Genomic DNA, 21,476 nt, shown 5'->3' on the forward strand with positions numbered 1-21,476 from the left:
GAGGAGACAGTTGGAGGAGTAGTTGCAGCACTCGTGTGCAGAATTCATTGTGCTTTTTTGTTTTTTACCTTGCGTATGTGTCAAGTTAAATCAACATCAGCAAATGAGCATCCATGTTTTCATTTTCAACACTGTGCACGGGTGTTTCTGAATGAACCTGTTCTGAAAAACAATGCAAAAAAAAAAAAGTCGACTTAATTTGAAGATTTCAAAACGTAAATGTTGTGTTTTCTCACAAGAAAAGAACTGAACCAACTGTGGTGAGCAGCGCTCATTCTGAGTATCAACTCGGGCAGATTATGAGCTTAAGAAAGTTTCAATTCACCAAAAAGTCTGGCAGCCACTGCGTACATTTTTCTGTTACAGCCCGATGGTTTGAAATTAGCTTTGATTAGATGCATTACATAAATCTTGCGGGACTAAGTGCTGAATCCAACATAAATAGGAGGATTACAGCTAAAGCGCGCTCTGTCCCCTTGTCCAAAAAATTGCAAACAGTTTAAAATAACTGCTCAAAAACAACAACAAAAAAAAAGTAAAAAATAAAACCGAAGTGAAGTTAAAAAATTTGCATGGTTGCTCACAGAAGCGTGAAACTGCACAGCCAAGACAGCTTGCATGATGAAGTGAAAAGATTTTGCAGCAACTCTCCTCATGTTCCCCATCAGCTCTGGCTTCCCCTCCATCAGTACGGAGAAAATTCTAAATTGTCAAATTGAATCGTCTGGGGGCCATCTGTTCAATAAGTACTGTTTGGTTTATCATAATGAAAATGAAAGAACGAGAGAGTCGTTTTTATTATTATCATTATCATCGTTATCAGGGAGCAGCTTTGAAAATTAAGATTTTATCAAGAATTGTTGAAATGAATCAGTTTGACACGTTAGTGCACATTTCCGAGCCTGAGAAGAAAGGTCAAATGAAATTCTGACAAAACCTATGCGCTGTTTTGCAGAATATAATTATGTTTTTATTATTCGAATAATTAGAAAAAAAAAAACACGATTGTTATTTTAATCCTAGTGATGATGTGACATTTTTCAGCTGTATAAATGCCCTCCTACTGTGCAGCCAGCAGAATCAGGCACAGGACTCTCAGCCGGTGACGGAGTCTAATAAATACCATAAACGGTCAAGGTTTGACACCACACCTCCGCAATCATCTCGTCATTGTCTATAGCTGTTTATTTATGTCTCCTGCTGTGGGAGGAGAAATGTGAGGACCCCACCACGTGAGTACACGACATAATAAATAGTGCTAAATAAAAGCAACGTGAGATAAAATGTCTCTCACACTCACAGTACCTCACTTTTACGCACCGACACACACACACACACACACACACACGTTCAGAGTTATCCTTCAGCACATTTGTTTGATTGTGACCGTCTCTACTCTCGCCACGATCTGTCTGCCTTGGTCGGCATGCGGACCAGCGCGAACACTCCAGGCCCCTGAGGTGGCATGTATTTATATCCCCGAGCACCAACACACACTGTTAGCCCAAATATCACTGTCTCACTATCCAAAAACAGAGCTGTCAGCTGGGACCCGATGATCCAGTCATGTTAATACGGTGATTTACTAACTCCATGGCACCCAGACATAAAAGGTTTGCGACATATCTTTGTCCATTACGCACAGGCAGGAATGCGCCCGCCATGTAAACGATGGAAAGGTGTGTATGTGTGTGTGTGTATGACTTTTATTCAAGTGCCCACATATGGGAAGGCTATTAAACCCCCTCCACGTTATAACTCTATTAGACATTTTGAAGTAACGGATCAGAAAAGAGTTGTAGGAGCTGCCGTCCGCCTCCCGTACAACCACCAGATGTTCTCGTAAATCAAAAGGTTGGGCTGATGATAATAATGGCCTGATGGAATTGAAGACTCATAAAAATGACTAGTTGTAAAAAATACAGGCATATGCTTATGAGCATGAGCCTTATGTCTAACAATATGCTCTCTAGTAGACATAAAAGACAAATATAGATGTTAACCATTTATGTATGTAGACAAGACAGCAGCAGCATTTATTGATACCAGCATAAAAAACAATGTTATCAGGAGTGTGCGGACTTAAATAGTTTCTAAACCATGAAAGAAATTTTTTCATTGCCGCTAAACTGACAGAAAAAAACCCGAATTTAAAGTCGAAACCAGGGGCAAACAATGAGAAATTGTAATGACTTTTTCCACTTTCACTGTGACACATCTGTGACACTTCCTGCTGTTAACGTATCTCACTTTATTCGAGGTGACTTGCAGACCTGTAACGCGGAAACCCTCGTCACCGTATTTGGTCCAATAATGCCATCTAGTGGCTGTAGAAGAGCACTGCACGACTAAATGTAAAATATTGTCTCTCACTAACTTGCATTCCCAAATGTGGCACTTGCATAGTGAATAGAATGCAGACAATTGCCATCTGCCCAGATTGCTGTTTTGTGTGCCCATTAATTGGTCAACAAATGCGGACAAGTTCAATGAGACTTTTGATTCTCAAGAACAAGTTGTAAATGTAATTAATCTTGTAGGCGGCATTAGAAGATAAACTGGTGGAATAAATCATGTGAAATCAGTTTCAATCAGCTAAAGTAGAATTTTCTAGATCTTCTCAGTTTTTTTCAGCTATGAGTTTAAGTTCAAAATGCTTATGAAATGGACCCCTATGTGTCCAAACTTAATGCCTAAATGGTTTTGCATTTATTGAATACAATTTCATATACTCTTCACACACTCTCATACACGCTGCATTTGGACTAGTTTTGCAGCTCCACATAACTTGTTTAGCCAAAGACTACGGTAATTATCTATTGTCAATGATTCAGTGATTTTTGAGGCCTAGGAAACCAAAATTTACCAAGTAATCAAGCAATTAATAAAAGTTTAGATTAGAGGACAACCTGAAAAAGAGAACACAACAGTGTAGCAGTGATAGGTTTTGTTTTGTGTGTTGTTGTTTTTTTTTTTTTTTGCCATGACTGATCAGATTTACAAAGTCAGTTATTTCTGAAGATACATGAGTTACAGTTATAACTAACCTTCTCCATGCTGTTCTGTTAACATGGAGACACAGCATTTCTTCTCAGCGTACTCAGAAGCCTTGCAAGTTCTTTATGATTATTGAGTTAATAGCTTCTTTCTGTGAAGTTGTGCTCAGTCCCACAACACATAAAACTGGAATTTTTCTTTTTGACCACGTTTTATGTACTAAAACAAAGTTACTTGTAATTAGAACATTTCTCCCAAATTTCATGTTCTGTGGTTTGACCACAATGACCTCATATTTCTTCTGTTTGACTCTTCAACAAGAGGAGCTCCACATGTTAAGACTGTGAATCTTCAGATTACTGAACATGCTGTGAAGTGATGGCTGCATAAAACAAACGCTGATTTATCCACTATCAAAAATTATGTGGCTCACGCGAGACGAGCTGTACATAAAACATCATTATAATGAGAATGAAACCAAAGTCATGGCTGATTTACCACTATGTATAATTAATTATCATCATCACTGTCTGTTCGATCTCATTTCCCCCTGTTTAATTACATCATCACTTCCCTTGGTTTGATCCAAGATGAGCTACATTGTATAGACAAAAGTATTGGGATGGGGCTGTTTATCAGAGGTTGGACTCGGCCCCTTTCTTCCCGTGAAGGGAAATTTTGATGCTTCAGCATACCAAGACATTTTGGACAATGCTATGCTTTCATCTTTGTGACAACAGTTTTTGGGAAGGGCCTTTTCTATTCCAGCCTGACTGTGTCCCAGTGCACAAAGCAAAGCTCCATAAAGACATGGTTGGATGATTTTGGTGTTGAAGAACTTGACTGGCCCACACAGAGTCCTGACCTCAACCCCATCCAACACCTTTGGGATGAACTGGGGTGGAGATTGTGAGCCAGGCCTGTCTGTGTATTTAGAATATGATGTCATTAAAGTCCCTGTTGGTGTAATGATCAGGGGGGGCAATACTTTTGTCTATATAGTACAAGTTTTGATGGACAATGGGCTCACATCAGTGTGGTGAAATATGGATTTTTTTCATTTTTTCATTAATGTTATCTGTTTAAACATACTGTAACCCAGAAATGAAAAGACTACTTGATTAATAAAATGTTTGTTTTTTCTAAACAAAATCCAAAAGCTTGCTGGTTCCTGCTTTATAAATGTAAGGGAATTTTTTATATTTTTTTCCCTGTATGACAGTAAACTAAAAATCTTTGGGTTTTGCTGGTCAGATAAAACAGTCAGTTTCAATATAACCCTCTGGGCTCTTGGGGAGTTGGAATGGGTATTTTCCACTATTTTCTGACAGTTTACAGACAATTATTTTATATGATCAAAAGTGAAAACAATTTACAGATGAATCACCAATAAAGTAATCATTAGTTGCAGCTCATCTGTACTCCTGCTAATACATGTTTTAAGTATTTACCATCAGAAGCCAAACTGCTAAATGACCTGATGCTGACCACCTGCTTAATCTGTGATTTGAACCGTGACATATGTGGACATACTGATATTGATGAGATCTAATGTTCAAAGTTTTCCATTCAGAAGTGCAACACAGCATGACAACAGTTACAGTAGATCATGTTGTTCCTCCCTTTGGCATTTTGTACAGGGGAAAATGGAAGGTCAAAAGTAGAAACATTTCCCGAACATGTGTCAAATGATCAGCGTAACACAGGGCCAAAAAACTAAAATCAAAAGGTCAGGGGGTTAACATTTAACATGAGCAACATATTGGACCCTGAAAGCGCTTACATCAGTTGACCTCTTCTGCTTTTTGTGATAGGGAAGTGAAGTGAAGGTTCACCACAAACTCCTGACCAGCCATACACCAATACTGGAAAGACTGGCTCGCTCTTCCGTAGGCGTGATGTTGTTTGTTTGGGCTTTTCGTACATGTGATGTGGAATTTTAGTAGTAAATACACCTATGTATATAATTTGTTAGCAACTGTGCTGGAATTTCAGGTCATCTGTATTATTTCTTTTTTTTTATGGTTCCTATAAAATAATAGTGCAGTGCATTCTGTCTTCATACGTTAGCAGAGTGAAAAGCCACAATGTTTTCAGTGTGTACATGAGAATAATTTCCAGGACCTTTTGCTATAATGCTGTCAACGTGGGGCTAATTTTACCAAATTTCACATTTTGACTTGTTTGCTGGGTAGCCTAATGTACGACAATGCATGTTTTTTTTTGTTTTTTTTAAAGCAGATGTTTCACTTATCACTTATTAACCTGAAACTGATCTTTCGTCCAATAAATGTAAGGCAGTAAAAAGATGCATTATTTCCCTCTGAAATGTCAGTAGAAAGTATGAAGTAGGGTAAAATTGAAATACTCAAGTGTGTGAAGGGTGACTCAGTGTTGTACGATGAGCAGCAAAAAGCAATATTGCTGTTACAAATTTATCATTGCTATGCCTTCACTGAACTTGTTGCTTTTTGTTTTCTAAAGTCTACATTCTTAAATAAAAAAAAATGCATTCTTATTCCTATGAGGCTGAGTAACACAAGACAATTCCTTTGCTGCCAGAGGGAAACGTTCCTGGCACTGCAGATGCCAGCAGTGTCTGGTGTCGGTCAGTAAAAGCAACCACATCAGCCCTGTTGTGGTTTGGAGGTCAGTGCGCTGCTGTTAACACTTAACCATCAATATATGCATGTGAGGTTCCCCAGCGATGTCTGAGACAAAAGACAGATGTGGAGGAACTCCATCTCAAAGCTCATTTTCATTTTTGCTGTACTGTCTCTATTTAGTGCCTGTTTGTCAGATGATCCAGTGTAGGTGTTCACTACTCCAATGTGTTTGATAATGTGAAATGCATATTGGAACTTCTTGATTTGGCAAATGAATCTGCAGATGCACCCAAGAGAAGGACAGGGCAACCGAGAGAGAGCAAGAGATTCGAGGAGAACGCGAAACAAAACCGACATGCTTTTCTTGGCTTGTAACCGAGGAAATACCGTGCGTGCCCCGTTTTCTTCCAGAGAGCAGGCAGATCACCTCCAAGCTGAACGACAGTTGTTATTTGTGGCAGTGTGAGGAGCAGAGCCAAATTCTCACCTAACTGGTTAGGGAAGGGCCAGAACACTCAGAGCAGCTGAAAACCTTTTTTATTGGTCAAATAGAAACAACAAGAGAGGTTTCTGTTCCCTACTAAAGAGGTACAGGGTCTGGTGTTTGTATGTATACGCATTTCAGGATATGCTGGAGGAAATACAGAAATGCGGTACTATAAAAAATTTGCACAAAATTTCCACAAAGACTTTAGGAAAGACTTTGACAACGGTCCTGTTCAGGTTTTTTAATACTTCTTTAAATTGTGATTGGGACAAGGAGAAGCTGTTCATTGTACCTGTGAAACAAACGAAAGGCCAGCATTGATGTCCAACATTAGCCATGAACCAAGAAAGACTGTTAAATTTCATTTTATTTCTTCACTTATCATTACACACCCCATGATATAAGATTAATACATATACATAAAAGAATGTAACAAACATGACATTTTTTGAGGCATCGTCTCTGCCCCCGTTAGGCTCATTCTCCATTTTGCAGACGTTGGTTCTTTTTGTTCTTCTTGTTCTTCTTGCCTCTTCTCAATCTGCAATGGAATTCAAATAAGGATATTAATCTGACATATAATTAAAATATTTTTCCATCTTATTCTATGAAAGATCAGTATCTTCATACTGCAACCTTTGAAAAGTTGTATGTATGTTCCTGAGATCTAGTTTGATGCTGTCAAGAAGGCAACCAAGTCAAATAAGTAAGCATCACATCTAACACGTACACCTTATTGCGATCACATCAAATCAAACATTATTTCACTACTGTCATAGACAGATAGACAGACAGACAGACAGACAGACAGTTTTAAGGGAGCAGTGAAATGTCTTTGATTGTAAAACCACTGACCTGAAGTGGCTCCACTCGCTCCACTGTGAGTTGCAGAAGGCATCCTGAGCTCGGACACAGACGGCTCTAGTATTGTGCTTGACTTCAAACTGACAAATGTTTGGGGAGTGGACTGTCAAGGTCTAAGAAAAAAAAAAAAAGTAATTATGCAACATTTACCCTTTTCTTGTGATTTTTTTTTGTGTGTACTTTTTTTATGGCTATGGATTTCCTGTCATTCGACACAAATATTTTGCTGCAATCTGATTCATTTAGACTCAGCTTTAGAATTACATTACAGTAAACAGGGTCCTCTAACCTTTGTGGATTTTGAGTCTGTGCATGGACTGTCACATCTTGTGCATCGCCCTTTGAGTAGTGCAATTTGGAAACTGAGGGGGAAGTAGGAGAAGGGACTGCTCCAGGAGCTTGGGTAACTCCACTCTATCATCGTAGTGTTGACTTTACTGATCCTCACCTTGTCAGGTTTCACTATAAAGGGTAAAAGCAAAAGATACAGTAAAATAGAAACAAAGACAGAAAGAAGAAGAACGATAAACAGATTAAAGAGGAGAAAATGTCTCATAGTCCCAGAGACGTCTCACCTATCTCTGACAGGAAAAAGCGCAGAGAGTAGTTCTCCACCAGGAAGTGCTGAGTCCTCACGTAGATGGTGATGTGGATCTGCTGGCTCTCCTCGGCGTAGGGACAGTGCTGTTTGTCCACGCACGAGATCCTGAATCCAACGTCGTCCACTGAACAGACCAAGTTACTCTGACCTGCAGAGCATGTCCAGTGCCTGCCACTGGCATCCACAGAACAGTGGGTGACACTGTCATCTGAAGTGCTGCAGAAAATAGCATAAAAATGTGTGTTTTTATTCAGATGACACACTGATTTGACATTTAAAAAAGTACACTGCAGTATTTCCTTTCATGAGGAAGTATTTGTGGGTACCACTGTGTTGCCTTGGCTCTGACATGAGTCTGAACACTGTTCTATTATTGGAGAGCAAAAGAGAAGACATATCAGCAGTTTGTGAACGTACCGTCGAGCTTTGACGAATGCTACTTTGCCAACTCGACTGCTGTGCCAGGTCCAAGAGCAGGAGAACTTTCCGTTGAAATTTTGAGCAGAGCACCTCAGATAATCTCCTAATTAGAAAAAGGCAGAAAAAACACAGAGATGGGAACACACACACACACACACACACACACACACAAAAACCCAAAAAACAAACAAGCGGTCCTTTATCAGTTGAACTATATATATTTTTTTACTTCCCCAATTCTAGCTGCTGTATGACATTGACAGAGCAAAGTCTTAAATCACATCGTACCTTCGTCATTTTTCACAAGAATCTTCCTCCTCTTTGTTTCATCCTCCTGGATCAGGACCACAGTATGATTGAGGAGTGATCCGTCTTTGCTGTGGCAGGTGTAGTTGCCCCCTCCTAAGCTTTCTTCCAGCTTCACTAAGAATGAGTTTCCTCTTTGTGCTTCCTCCTCTCCATTCTTCTTCCAAAAAATGTCCTGACTATTGTTGCTTCTCCTTTTAAGCTCCTCTTCCTGCGCCCAGCAGCTCAGGGGCAGCTGGCCCAAAGTGCCATCCACTTCCGCAACCAAAACTAACCAGAGGAAACATTGGAATTGAAAGAGGTTAAGGAAGTTAGTTTTGTTTTCCAATTTGGAGTGAGTTTTGTGATTTGAAAGAGATCCAACATACTGTGTGGCAGCAGTGTCCAGTGGCTCTTGGGATTTTGCTGACTGACTTGTAGAAACGCACAGACAATGCTGAAAATAAATAACTTCATCTGAGCAACAAAGAGAAAACAGAGAGGGAGAAAGAGGGGTGGGGATATTAATATGAAGCACACACATTAAGAAAGGAAATTGAGAAGAAAAAAAAACAGAACAAGATGAATAACAAAATTAGTACAGATGTGACTGTTGAACACTCGCCCAAAGACATACTGAGGTAATAACACACACAAAATCCATAAAACTGCTGTTGTCATTAGTTAATAGGATAATTTGAGTTCATAAATACAACAACAAAATACACGGGAATTATCTAAACAGTAACTCAATAAATTCAGCAAAACAACACTGAATCACTGACGAAAAGTGCAGAATAAAACTTATCTGTGTTTAATCACCTCAAAAAGAAAAAAAGAAAAAAATTATGTAACAACAAATAAACTACATTTATTAACAATATAAGTTTTCATTAATCCTACTTGGATATGATCACATATGGTTATCATGTAGCTCCACACTGTTGAATCCCTGCCTGGTTGGATCCATCTCACAGCTTTTCTATCAATTAATTTCCAGACAAATAGGTTTAACAAATCAGGCATCTTACCTTGACATTAATTTCCGGGCATAATGGCGATCATCGCGATGGTGAGCGAGCTTTATGCGAGTGACATGTGAGACACCTCAGGGACGAATTTCCCCACATCGCCTCGAGTACAAAAAAGTCCAGAGGAACTTCGCTTTCCAACCAGACCTCTAACTGAGCAGAGGTATTCAGCCACCTTTTTCTCACTTCCACTTCATGTGCCGCGCTGATGATGCAGCAGTTCTTCCTCATTGCCCTTAAAGGTCTGCACAGTCTAAGTATAGATAGGCGTATTCGTGGATATCTGGACTCTTTAATGTTTACGTCGTTTGGTAGCCGCAGCTTGTATTAGCACTAACCTGTTTGTTCGCTTTCAGGCTGGCAGGTTTCACATTTCACTTTTCGGTTTCACTGGCTGCCAAAAACCCATTAGCTGCGACCGACAGGCTACCTGTTCAGTGCCAAGCCTTCCGAAGTTTCTGATAGACTCTATGAACTGTCCCCAGCACGCGGGGCTCCCCGTGACGACATTGTTTCAGGTTGTCACATTATTGTATGAGAGCAAGGTTCAAACTAACAAAAGTTAAGTTATGACACTGAGAAATCTTCTGGGAATAACGACTTAGCATCTGAAAATAACGACTTAGCATAAGAAACTTTGTCAAATAAGGACTTAATATCTCAAATTAAGAGCATTTCTCAAAATAATTACTTGGTATCTTATTCTGAAATAGTGAGGTAAGTTATTATTTTGTGATACTAAGTCAGTATTTCAAGAACGTTCTTCATCATGACGACCTACACAATTTGTTTCATCACATTGGTGGAAGCTGGCTTTCACAAAACTTATTGTTATGACTGGAAGAAAAAAAAAAATCTACTTTCACCTTCTGTGACACAATATTTGTGTTCTCCCAAGAAAACCTAGCATTTTCCTGTGAAATAAGGTGGATCTTTAATTGTTTGTTCTCACCAGCATTAAGAAATCAGGCCCAAATCCTACAGAATAAAAGGCTATTTCTACAAGACTATCTTTTGCCGCAAAACTGCATAATTTGTGCCCTAAAGCATTCTTTATGTTCAGTTTACAAATCTAAATGATAAAAAAGAAAAATTAAAATCATTTTTTTTCTTATGCAGGCTTTTAATGTTTTCCTCATGTAATATAGTTGAATGAAAAACTTAATCATGGTTTGTCTGCCCATACTGTTCTCATACAGTACAGATGCTCTGGTCACAATGGGCCCCCTGCCGTACACTAACATAACAACAACAAACACTGGCCAGCCTCATCAATGATGTTTCAGTATATTTTTACTCAGTGGTTAATGCTGGGATTTAGTTAAGGTTAGGGTTAGGCAAGTAGTTCAAACACTTGAAGCTGGCTCCAAAAGCAAGTCAGTCCCCACTGAATCCACTTTAGAGTAGAAATAAAGATGTTTACAGTCTGGTACAAAAAAAAAAAAAAGTTTCTCATTTTATAGGTAATTACCCCATTCATGACAACTGTATGAGAACTCAGGGAAGGGAAGAAAACAAATGATGTGAAAGAACAATACTGCTCCCAGAGGGCTGATAACAAGGCAGATTTATGATAAAATTGTAAAGCAGATGACAAATAGGACAAAGAGATTGAGAAATGAAAAATGGAAAACAAAACAAACAAACAAAAAAAAACAGAAGCAGGTCAGATGGTGGGACTTTATCCAAATAGGTAGAAAGGCAAAAGTTAGTTCCTTACAAAGTTAGGCAAACAGCGCAGCACAACTGAAAATTTATAAAACTGCAGAAGTAATTGAAGAAATCAGCCAGTATACATAGACAGTTTGCAGAAATGAGAGGTTTAATGATTGACAGGTGGATACAAAACAGGATATATAATAAAAACTGAAAAATGAAGAAATTTTCTCCGGTTCCCTTTGGTTTCATGGTGGTCTCCCAAATCAATGTCTGCTTTGTGTCCACTGGACAAATCTGGTTTTGAGTGATACAAGTTCAAAAGCAAGCAGTTTCTCTCTTTTTCTGTGTACTTCCCAGTGTAGGCCAGTACCTCTTCACTCTCAACATAGTCATGACACAACACTGTAAACACAAACAACCAGTTGATTATGGCCAAGGATCAGTGATGACCTGTTGTATATTTTAGTGTATGTAATGTCAGGCAACATCATAAATGTGCAGAAGTGAAACATTCAGTTTTAGTCATAATCTCTACTGTTTATGGCTGGCTTGAACATAAACTCATTACTGCTTTCGTCTCCTCCTATTCCCTGTTGGCATAGCATATCTTGGGCTGAATATAATAATCTTACAGAAGATCACATGAGGTTTTGTTGTATGAAGTCTAGGGGTCAGTCAGTCAGCCCAAGAACAATCCCATTTAACACTGAACTATTAAAGTCCTTTAGAGAAAATGAATTAGTTCTGTGTGTGTGTGTGCATGTGTGTGTATATATACATATACACACACACACACACACACACACACACACACACACACACACATATATATATGTAAAAATGGCCCCCCATTAGCCAGCTGACTGATGTGCCTTTGAGCAAGGCACTTAACCCCCAATTTGCTCCCCGGGCACTTGATAGTTGCAGGCCACTGCTCCTGTGTATTTTTACTGCATGTTGCATGTGTGCGTGTTTCAATCACTGATGGGTTAAATGCAGAGAAGTAATTTCCCAGCTTGGGATTAATAAAGTAAATAAAATTAAAAATGTATATATATATATGTATATATGAATATATTAATATTAGTATTTCTGTCTGACCACTAGATGTCCTCAGAGGGTTACAGGTGTCTGCTGTACCTAAGTCTTTTTCTTCATAGCAGTTTCCATTTGAAATGGGAGCCTTGCTTTTCAGTTGAAGTAATACTTAAGAAATTCCATGTGTTAAATCCATGTGGTTTGGTCAGTTATGCAGCCAACACAGTCTAAAAAAAATAATTACATCACACGCGCTGCAGCACATTGCTTCAGATTTAATTGAGTGTGGCTGGTGTTTGTGCTCAAGTGTTATAACTCGATGTTCTGCAGCTGTTGAGAATTACACGGCTGGACAAGATGCTCTGCATGGTCTTGTGATCTGTGGCTCTGCGCTGGAATTTCTACCAGATGCCCCCAAACTGTAACAGCTGGAATGAAATCAGTGCAATGATCTCATCTGTGTGAGGGATGGAAAGGAGAAAAACAAAAAGGAGAAAAGAAAGTAATGATGTAATGTGTGTGTGTGACACTAACAGAGAGATAGACAGATAGATAGATAGATATAGAGAGAGCTCATGTCATACTATACAATGTACAGGATTCTGTGCCCTCATCTACAGCTCATTTTAGCAACAGCAGATTTTCAGTATGGGCAGTTGGGGTTGGACTCTGCCAGGGCTGCCATTTGTCACTGATTTGTTTAATCTTTATGGACAGAATTTGTAGGTGCAGTTAAGTGGCAGTGGGTGTCAGGTTTGACCTTAGGATTCTGTCCCTGCTCTTTGGAGATGACATCGTTCTGTTGGTTTCATCGAGCATTGACCTCCAGCTCGCACTGGAACTGCTTGCAGGCGAGTGTGAGATGGCTGGGATGAAGATCATTACCTCTAAATCCGAGGCTATGGTTCTCAGCCGGAAAAGGACAGATTGCCAACTCCGGGGCAGAGGAGAGTTGCTGCCTCAGGAGGAGGAGTTCAAGTATCTCAGGGTCTTGTTCACGAGTGAAGGTAGAATGCAGTGGGAGAATGACAGGCGGATGTTGAGGTGGCATCTGGTAAGGATGCCTCCTGGACGTCTCCCTTCAGAGGTGTTTCAGGCATGTCCATCTGGGAGAGGACCCCACGGCTGAACCAGGACACGATGGAGGGACTGTGTCTCTTGCCTGGGCTGGGAATGCCTCAGTGCCCCCCCTCAAGACAAGCTGGTGGAAGTAGCCAGGGACAGGACAGTCTGAACCTCCCTGCTGAGACTGTTGCCCGCTTTGCTGGTTTGTGTGTGTCTGTGTTTATGCATGTTCACTTTGGAATCTCTTATAAAATATTGTGGGTAATATTGAGACTCACTGACTTTTATAAGGATACACAGATTCATGGATGTTTCTCCAACTGGCTTATGCTCTTAATATTCCTCTTAGCAGAAGTGCTTATAACTTCGAGACCAGATTGACTGTTTTCATAACAATAAAGTCAAACTGTCGAGTGAGGAATTTCCAGCATTGTGAACTATTCTGAAAGTCAGAGGAGGCTTGACTAGAAGGCAGATTCCCATTCATTCCTCGGGTATTTTGATCCCAGACTGAACACTCTCAGAGACTCAGGACAGAACTCTGTGCCATTTAACTGGTTGTTCTTTACTGAATCACTCTTTCGCTAAAATATGCTATGTCTATCTTTAAATTTAACGTGTAAACTTTACGCTGCTGCACACAACCACAGTCTGATCTACTGGGTCACTGAACACTAGAGCAGTTGGGCCTTCCTCACAGGCATGTCAGTGGTGATAATTAGGGAGGGGCCAAGCTTTTAAAACGTCCCTCCAAGGTTTCTAAAGCCAGATTTATTCTTCAGTGGGATTGAACCAGTGACCTCAGTCATGAGCTTGTATCTCTAAACTTTCAGCCGCCACTGCACCACCAGTGCTTGTCATAAAACAAGCCTAAAGGACCATATTTAAATGATCTATTGCGCTGGTCTAAAGTGCAGGGCGAAAGTACATACAGGGCATGTCTCAGTCCCTTTTGATAGTTAATAACCACATAATTTGCACACAAATTAAGGCACAAGGCACAGAGGGGTTACATTTAGTCCCTTAATTATTTATGTGTGTGTTTCGGGCGTAACATGAATTAAACCAATCACAGTGACACCTCCCTTTAAAAGCCAGGTGCTTTTAAAAGGATTGGCCAGGGTCTAATGTGTCCCATAGTATTTGCTGCAGCGGCATTACTACACGCATAGAAACATTTAAAATGACTGAAAGCTGCCTCTCTGAGCTTTTCGGTGCAGATTCAGATGATGCAGCAGAGTGTACGCTTGTTGCAATGCCCCTTGTGTAGACGCATCTTACTGAATCCAAATGAGCCAGATAGCAAGGGCCAAGCAAGGACTTCCTCATGTCTGCTAAGTGCACAAATAAAAACTCAATTTTCACATGTCACATTGAATAATTGCCAATTATTCAGTATCACCTCTGTCCTTTTATATGAGAGATTTGTCAGTGAGTGCATTCAGCATCTCTATTAAATGGCCTTGCGTCCATCCACACATCGTATATTTGATCTCCAGTGTGAAATGCCAAACAGTGGCACTTTCCTCTAAAGACAGTTGATTAATCAGTTAATTGATTCACACTACAATCAGTAACTCTTAGATTACTTAATTTTATATCGGATGTTCTTTTGACAGGAATCAAGCAGAAGGGTACAAATACCAAAGCCTGTTTCACTGTAAATAAGAGAGTTCAGCAGGTTCAATAAGTTTTAAAGAGAGACGTTTGCTGCTGATAAAGAGTTATTAATGAAACCAGTGTCCCGCAGTGCCAAAGTCTCTATCATGTGCTGTCAGGAGAATATAGGCTAGTGCTTCCCGTTTATCATCCTCCCCCAGAAGAACAGGGTCAGTGAGGGGTAGCCTGGCGGAGATAAAGGTTAGGTGGAGGGACGTTCTCAAGCATTATATCACCTTTTCCCAGGCTGCCTACAAAGTCTCTTTTCTAACACTGGAGAAAAGCGACTTGATTTAAGTTTTAGCACAATTTTCGCATCAAAAGCTTGTCAGAAAAGAATTGCTGTTCTGATGTGTTGTGCGACTTAGTAGGAGCAATTTGGTTATTGGCAAAGAGTCAATGATTATGGGAAATAATCATTAAAGTAAAATCAGTGTATGCTTAATACACATAAATATCGGGGCACCACCCTGTCACCAGGGACCAATAGCCAAATTAATTAATAGGAAAAACAGTCTCTTAAAATTGTGAAGGATGAATCCGAGCACTGGCTGTCATGAATTCAGCTGTTATCACAAGTACATACACAATAACCACAGACAACGACAGGTTAAACTATAACAGGATTTATTAAACAGCAACAACCATCCATAGATAAGTATCACTTTATAATAAACACTATTATAATCTAAGTTTTATCAACACACATTAACTATTAACTAAAGATAACACAGGTACAGCAACAAGAGTATATCTATATACAGGAGTGTGTGTGTGTGTGTGTGTGTGGGTGTGTGTGAGAGAGAGAGATGATAATAGTATGGAGGCTAACAAGCTAGCCAGGCAGCGGCTAACAAGCTAGTGGCTAAAAACAAACAAGATGGCGGTTAGCAAGCTAGCCAGAGGGTGGCTAACAAGCTACAGGCTAAAAACAAACAAAATGGCGGTTAGCAAGATAGCAGCTAACAAGATAGCAGCTAACAACAAGCTAGTGGCTGACTACAATTAAGATGGCGGATGGCCACATGAGGGGAGGAGCTACAACCAGAATGGCGAGTGGGGAAACTACAACCAAAATGGTGGAGGACTACATGAGGAGGGGTCAGCACACCAGGATGAACAACCACATGAAGGATGACTCAGCAAACAAAACTAGTCACACGCATGTGATGACTCAGCAAAACTTCAAATGACTACCGAAGAATACGCCGGCCGTATTATTCAGAGCCAAGATGGTGATAACCAACGTGATGTTGCTTATGTGGTCACAGAAGGGAACGATGGGCGGAAGCCTTTGAGCGCCACGTACCCCTTGGTTACGGTTCGTGATCGCGTGCTCGGACTTTCGCTTCACCGTTCAGAAAGAAGAGTGTGAGGAAAGATAGAAATGAAAATACAAGAAAACACAACCCAATAAAATAATCCACTCTAATTCTTTAGAAACTCGCGTGTCACCACACAATAGCGGAGTCAGTAAACCGGAGCTTATCTGCTCAGCTATTGGTCCTTTAACTGGTGACGCGCGGTCTCGCTGAAACGGCGGAAATGACCGACCGGAAACTAAAATCAATGAATGCAGCACTTAAAAGTTACAGAAATCATGTGTAAACAACCCTACGTTACACTATCTCTGCCCAGACATAAGCCTCTTACGTTGCGTTGCTCCGATCATTCGGAGTTTGAAATAATGATCCGCTTAAACGTTCGCAGCGTCGTCCTCGGCGGGATGCTGGCGGTCCGTTATTCTGATGATGCGGAGTGTTGATCTCTCGGCGGCAGCGGAGAAAATCACCGGTGAAAAAGTTAACAAACTTTGTTTTCGTCCTGAACAAAGTCGGCGCGTGGCTCGTTAACGTGCGATCAGCTGATTGTCCAGCGATCCACGTCGTATGAGAAAAAAAAGGAAAAGTTACGGAGAAAAATACAGCAGTCTGTTACTCGGCCTGCGAGTTGCAGAACTGTGACCCGGGATCTAAAATGATGTTAATCAAAACGTTTGATTGTTGCTCCCTTTTGGCGGTTTGGACATTTGGAGAGCCTGGAGAAGCTCTCACTGTCACAGCACGCACGGGGAAAAAGCGCATGCTGATGGTCGCAGTGACCTTTTATTACCTGAGTGACGTCACCTCGGACCCCCGTGGAGATGGCTGGCACGCAGCCAATGTCCGTGCTGGTTCTGAGTTTAAACTCAGGAATTTATGACTAGTTGCACATCATGAGTGGGGGCTCTAACAGTTGGTCACTCTAACTCAGGCTTTATGGGTTACATGTAGGCCGCTCTATTGTTCTCCAGAGCGCATGGCCAGAGATCCCAACAGATGTAACGTGGAGGGATCAGGTTTGAAAAAAAGAAAAAAATCAATGTTATCAAAGTGTCTGTCAAATAGCCTGATGGTTTGGCTTCACAAAAAGACAGTCTTTTTTTTTCTCTCAATAAGAACTGGTGATTTTCTCAAAACACAAGACAGGAGGAAGGAAGCGGTCAATTGAAGACTGCACCAGAAAATGTTTAGGGCATTGATTTTTCTATTGTACATTGAGGAGCAAGACAAGATATTATTATAGGTAAGTGCCCATTGACAGCTTTGTTGTAAAGACACAGGAGAGGGGTTTTAATTATCCCATGACTGATGTCTTGTAAGACATGGTAGTTTTGAATTCTCAGAAAAAAAGAATATATATATATACATATATATATATATATATATATATATATATATATATATATATATACACATATAAATCTGATACATTCTCAACACAGTAAGTCCACAGTCCACATTTTATTTAAACGCTGAATGTCCTTTATTCCCAGGGAGAATAGAATTGCGTTTTAAAAGAGCTTCAGCCTTTTTTTGCCTCAGTCTGTGGGTGGTACTGTAATGTAAAAAGAAGCTGCTTTGTGCTGTTGTTGTTTCTGTCTGATAGCTTTATCAGTCTGTCTCATGAGGTCAGCGACTGTTGTCTTTGTTTGTGTGTGTGTGCATAAAGTACGCACACTTAACCTAAAACAGGACAAATAAGCTCAGAGACTCACTGATCACTTCCCTTTAAGTGATATTTTCAGCCTCTGCCCGTAACAGTTGGCCAAATGACTTGCTGGATCTGCTTTGAACAGTTCAGCCTTTGGCCTGGCTGTTATCTTTAAGCGATAGGCACGTGGCCAAGCTCTACATGAGGTATCGCTTTTCCTTCTTTTTCATTTCTTTCTGTAATTAATGTGTTTCCTCCTGTCCTGGTGTCATTATGGTGGCACAGGTCAAATGTCTGTACTTTCCTTCGTGGCATTCTGCCTGGGAACCCTTTTCAGCAGGAAGCAAAGTCAGAGAAACCTGAGACAAAATGGGCTAATCTGTCTGGCTATGTGCAAAGTAGAACATGACAACCTTACACTGCAACCTTAATTACTTTTTGCATGTATAGTCTTGATGGTGAAAGGATGACAGAGAGACAAAGAACAGGAATGTCCTGTCAGTTTTAAAAAACCATCACTTGAATGATTGTTTTTTTCAGCCTTCAACAAGGATGATCTTACTTTTGAGGTAATCCTATCTGTAGCCTGAGATTGTCCCACCTTTTGTTCTTTTTATTCTTTGTTGTGTATTAGGCTGCACACACAACAAGCAAAAGCAATGCATTGTTGTTGTTGATTATTATTATTTTTTTTTGTTCTGTAAACTGTGTGTTTCTGTCCACTTTCTTCACATTGTGGAAGAAATACAGTAAAACAAACATACACAGTTGTGTTGTTAAGCACTTTGACAAATTATTATATATTAGCCAAAAAAATGATATCTTTTGTTGTTGACAGAATTGTTTTGTAATTATCAAAACAACTATTTCATGTTGTTTGATATGTCACAGATTCCCACAATCGGGCTTGGGATCACATAATTAATTTTCTGTATTCTATATTAGGGCTTTCTTCACTTTTCTGTCTTACTTTTTAAAGAATTGGATCTTTTCTTATTTCTCTGTGCTTATTTTTCCAACATTTTTCCTTTCTCCTTATGTGTATTTCTTTCAGCTCTTTCCTAACTTTCTTTCTTCTCTTTGTGTGGCCAGCAGGTGGTCTTGACCAACTTCATCACTTGCTGTTTATATTCACTCTAGTAATTTTAGGCTGAAAACTATAAAACTAACTAGATGAAGACAAGCCCGGAGTATTTGTAGAATTATGCATAAGGTATTGGAGCAGAGCTGCACAATGTGTTTTAATTGTGATGGGCTTTCACTGAAGCTGGTTTGCACCTTTGTGTGGACTTAATTAAAAACTTAATATAAAAATGAACATGAGCTGAGTCAGCATTAATGATGTGGAGCGGCTGGGCTTCTATCATGTCCCGACTTGCCTACGTCACAGGAACCCAAGCCAAGTGGGACACAACAGGGACCAGGCTGATCCAGTTTGATATGAACACTGAAAATAACAGCTAACCTGATTATAGAGTTTGAGAACTAAAATAAATGCGACACAAGCCATGAAAACACTCATGTGTATATACAATAATCATTTGCAACTGGCATAAATGGAACAATAGCAAGAACTTAAGGGAAAATATGTGTAAAACCAGTGCAGGCCTCAAAACAGACTCAAACACTTCTCAACACCATGTTGCAGTATGAAGGCATTACAATGCACATGTTAAACACCAAATGAAAGGTTCAGCCACTTCAAGAAATGATTTGAACAACCAGTAATGATGCTAATGAGAGCATTTCAAACAGCAGACACCATGTTGTCAACTCTCTGACACAAGAATACAAAAAGACTGAAAAGCGTCATCAAGTCAGGACATGACATTAACAAAAACAAAAAGCAAATACTTAGCTCAATGAAGCGAAGAAGTGAAGCAGTGATATCCAACCTCTCGGTAAAACTCTTCGGGTGGAGTGTCTCTAGTTTCAAACTCACAGAAACTCTTCAAACTTCAGGCTTGGAACTGAGTTTGAAGCCCATAAGCAACAGGGCTGCTAAATCCAGTCAGTGTTCAGCACAAACAGATATCCTCCGCTAAGCCATCTCTAAGCAACAGTACTGGCCTTGTGTGCAGTATATCTCAAAACTGCAGAGAGGACAAGTGTCAGTAGTAGCAAGTGTTAAAGAACACAAGCCAGCTAGCAAAGGAGCCATGTCTGCCTCTGTAGAGCATAGCTACAGTGGGCAGGACCTCAGATTAAATGGCCCGCCTTGAAACAAATGGTGCGTTCGATTTAAACTCCAGCCATGTGTGATTGTAGCAAACAGTGATCTGTCTGAACGACCTTGCAGGTTTCTCTAGGCTGGCTTAAAATTGGTAGCATGTTTTTATTAAACTTAAAGGGTGAGATTATAATTTGCTAATATGGAGTGTTTAGCATAATGAGACTAAAAACAAACGGGGATGAAACCTGCAAACTGCAAACTTTTTCCAGTACTTTCTTCTTTTTTTTTTATCACCAAAAAGGTGAAGATCGATTATGCCTAGAGCTTCACAACTTTATCTTTTGTTGGAGAAAAAAAATGTTTGCCTTTAGCATAAAACTTTTTGGTTGGGGTTTTGGCATTTTTATTCAGAGGTTGAGTAACAGAGCACGAACATATACATAATTTTTTCCACACTCCAAAACATTTGAACCGTTTGCATTTTTGTCACAGCATTTCCTTTATTGATTTCTGATTGCAGGATGTTAACAAATGTGACACAAAATCAATAGAATAATTTACCTACCTTGTGCTGTGCAGCAGATAATTTCAAACCGGTCAGATTCCTCTTTGAGGAGTCCATAAGACTTTTATAACAGTAAAGCGCTGTCAAACAACTTGCTGGGTTTTTCTAATTTTTTTTTATGTTTAATTTTGAGGCAGAACTTGGCTTACAGAATAGCCCTGAGAGTGAAAGTAATCATGTTTCAAAAGACTGTGAAATGATGATGACAAGAACAGGCACAACCCTTTGTGAAATAGTAAAGCTTACTCAAGTCAGTCAGCCGTAGCTGTCAGTCCATGTCAGAGGCTGTAAGATGTGTTTGTCTGTGCATTTGATTAAAGGTAGTGTTTCATATCTCAGATACAATCAGGTGTAATTGTGGATCAAAGAGGGGGTTGTGTAATTGGTGGTAGTGCAGGCCAGCAATGTAATGGACTATTTTGGTCTAGTCTCATTGTATTATCAGAGCTGCTCAAGCTGATATGTGGAGAAGCAGGCCCTGTGATGCAGTGCCAGTAGAATGTGAAATGGCTGCCTCTTCAAAGGCAGGATCAAATGCCATGGCACTGTTTTCTCTTTCCTGCTTGATGTATATCAGAAAGACTCAAAACTCAGGACCTCCAGAAAACCAGTTTTCTTGTGGTGACATCAATGCTTATTTGTTTTAATCTGAAGGAAAGACACTGAAATGATACATGTTTTGTTTTAAAAACCTTTCTTTCAAGGTTATGAAGCAAAGGATTTAGATGTGAAATACAGGTAATCAGCAGATCAGTTAGGCAGATCAATAGATCAGCAGAGTACATGCGCTTTTGGACACCCAGACCAAACATCAGCTTTGCAGGGCTGTTTCTGATTATTGTTCACATTGTATATCACTAATTGAAAAGTATTTGAAAGAAACTTGATGCCATTCCAGTCATGTTTTTGTTTTTTGTTTTTTTAAATCAACATATAGATAAACTGTAAAATGCAAATTAAAGATCGTCACAGGGATTTTATGACCTGTAAAAACTGAATAATATTTAGTTTCTGGTATTTTTATTTCCACAGTTCAATGACCTAGATAAAAAT

The 21,476-nt window shown here is 39.8% G+C and overlaps 1 protein-coding gene across 2 annotated transcripts; it reads right to left on the reverse strand.

Moving 5' to 3' along the window:
- Positions 1-6,321: 6,321 nt before the first annotated feature.
- On the reverse strand, positions 6,322-18,314 carry il12ba (interleukin 12Ba). 2 transcript variants are annotated; one of them, XM_046406870.1, is made up of 8 exons: positions 18,248-18,314; positions 8,650-8,737; positions 8,264-8,551; positions 7,973-8,078; positions 7,530-7,771; positions 7,244-7,416; positions 6,946-7,067; positions 6,322-6,631 (listed from the first exon to the last, which is right to left on the reverse strand). In XM_046406870.1, the coding sequence occupies exons 2-8, from the start codon at positions 8,735-8,737 to the stop codon at positions 6,568-6,570; spliced, it is 1,083 nt and encodes a 360-aa protein (XP_046262826.1). In that variant the 5' UTR covers positions 18,248-18,314; the 3' UTR covers positions 6,322-6,567. The 2 variants fall into 2 exon arrangements, with proteins under 2 accessions (XP_046262826.1, XP_046262825.1); XM_046406869.1 differs by lacking the exon at positions 18,248-18,314 and adding an exon at positions 9,292-9,883.
- Positions 18,315-21,476: the final 3,162 nt, after the last annotated feature.

The sequence above is a fragment of the Scatophagus argus genome, chromosome 12 (assembly GCF_020382885.2).
Source record: "Scatophagus argus isolate fScaArg1 chromosome 12, fScaArg1.pri, whole genome shotgun sequence".
Taxonomy (NCBI): Eukaryota; Metazoa; Chordata; class Actinopteri; family Scatophagidae; genus Scatophagus; species Scatophagus argus.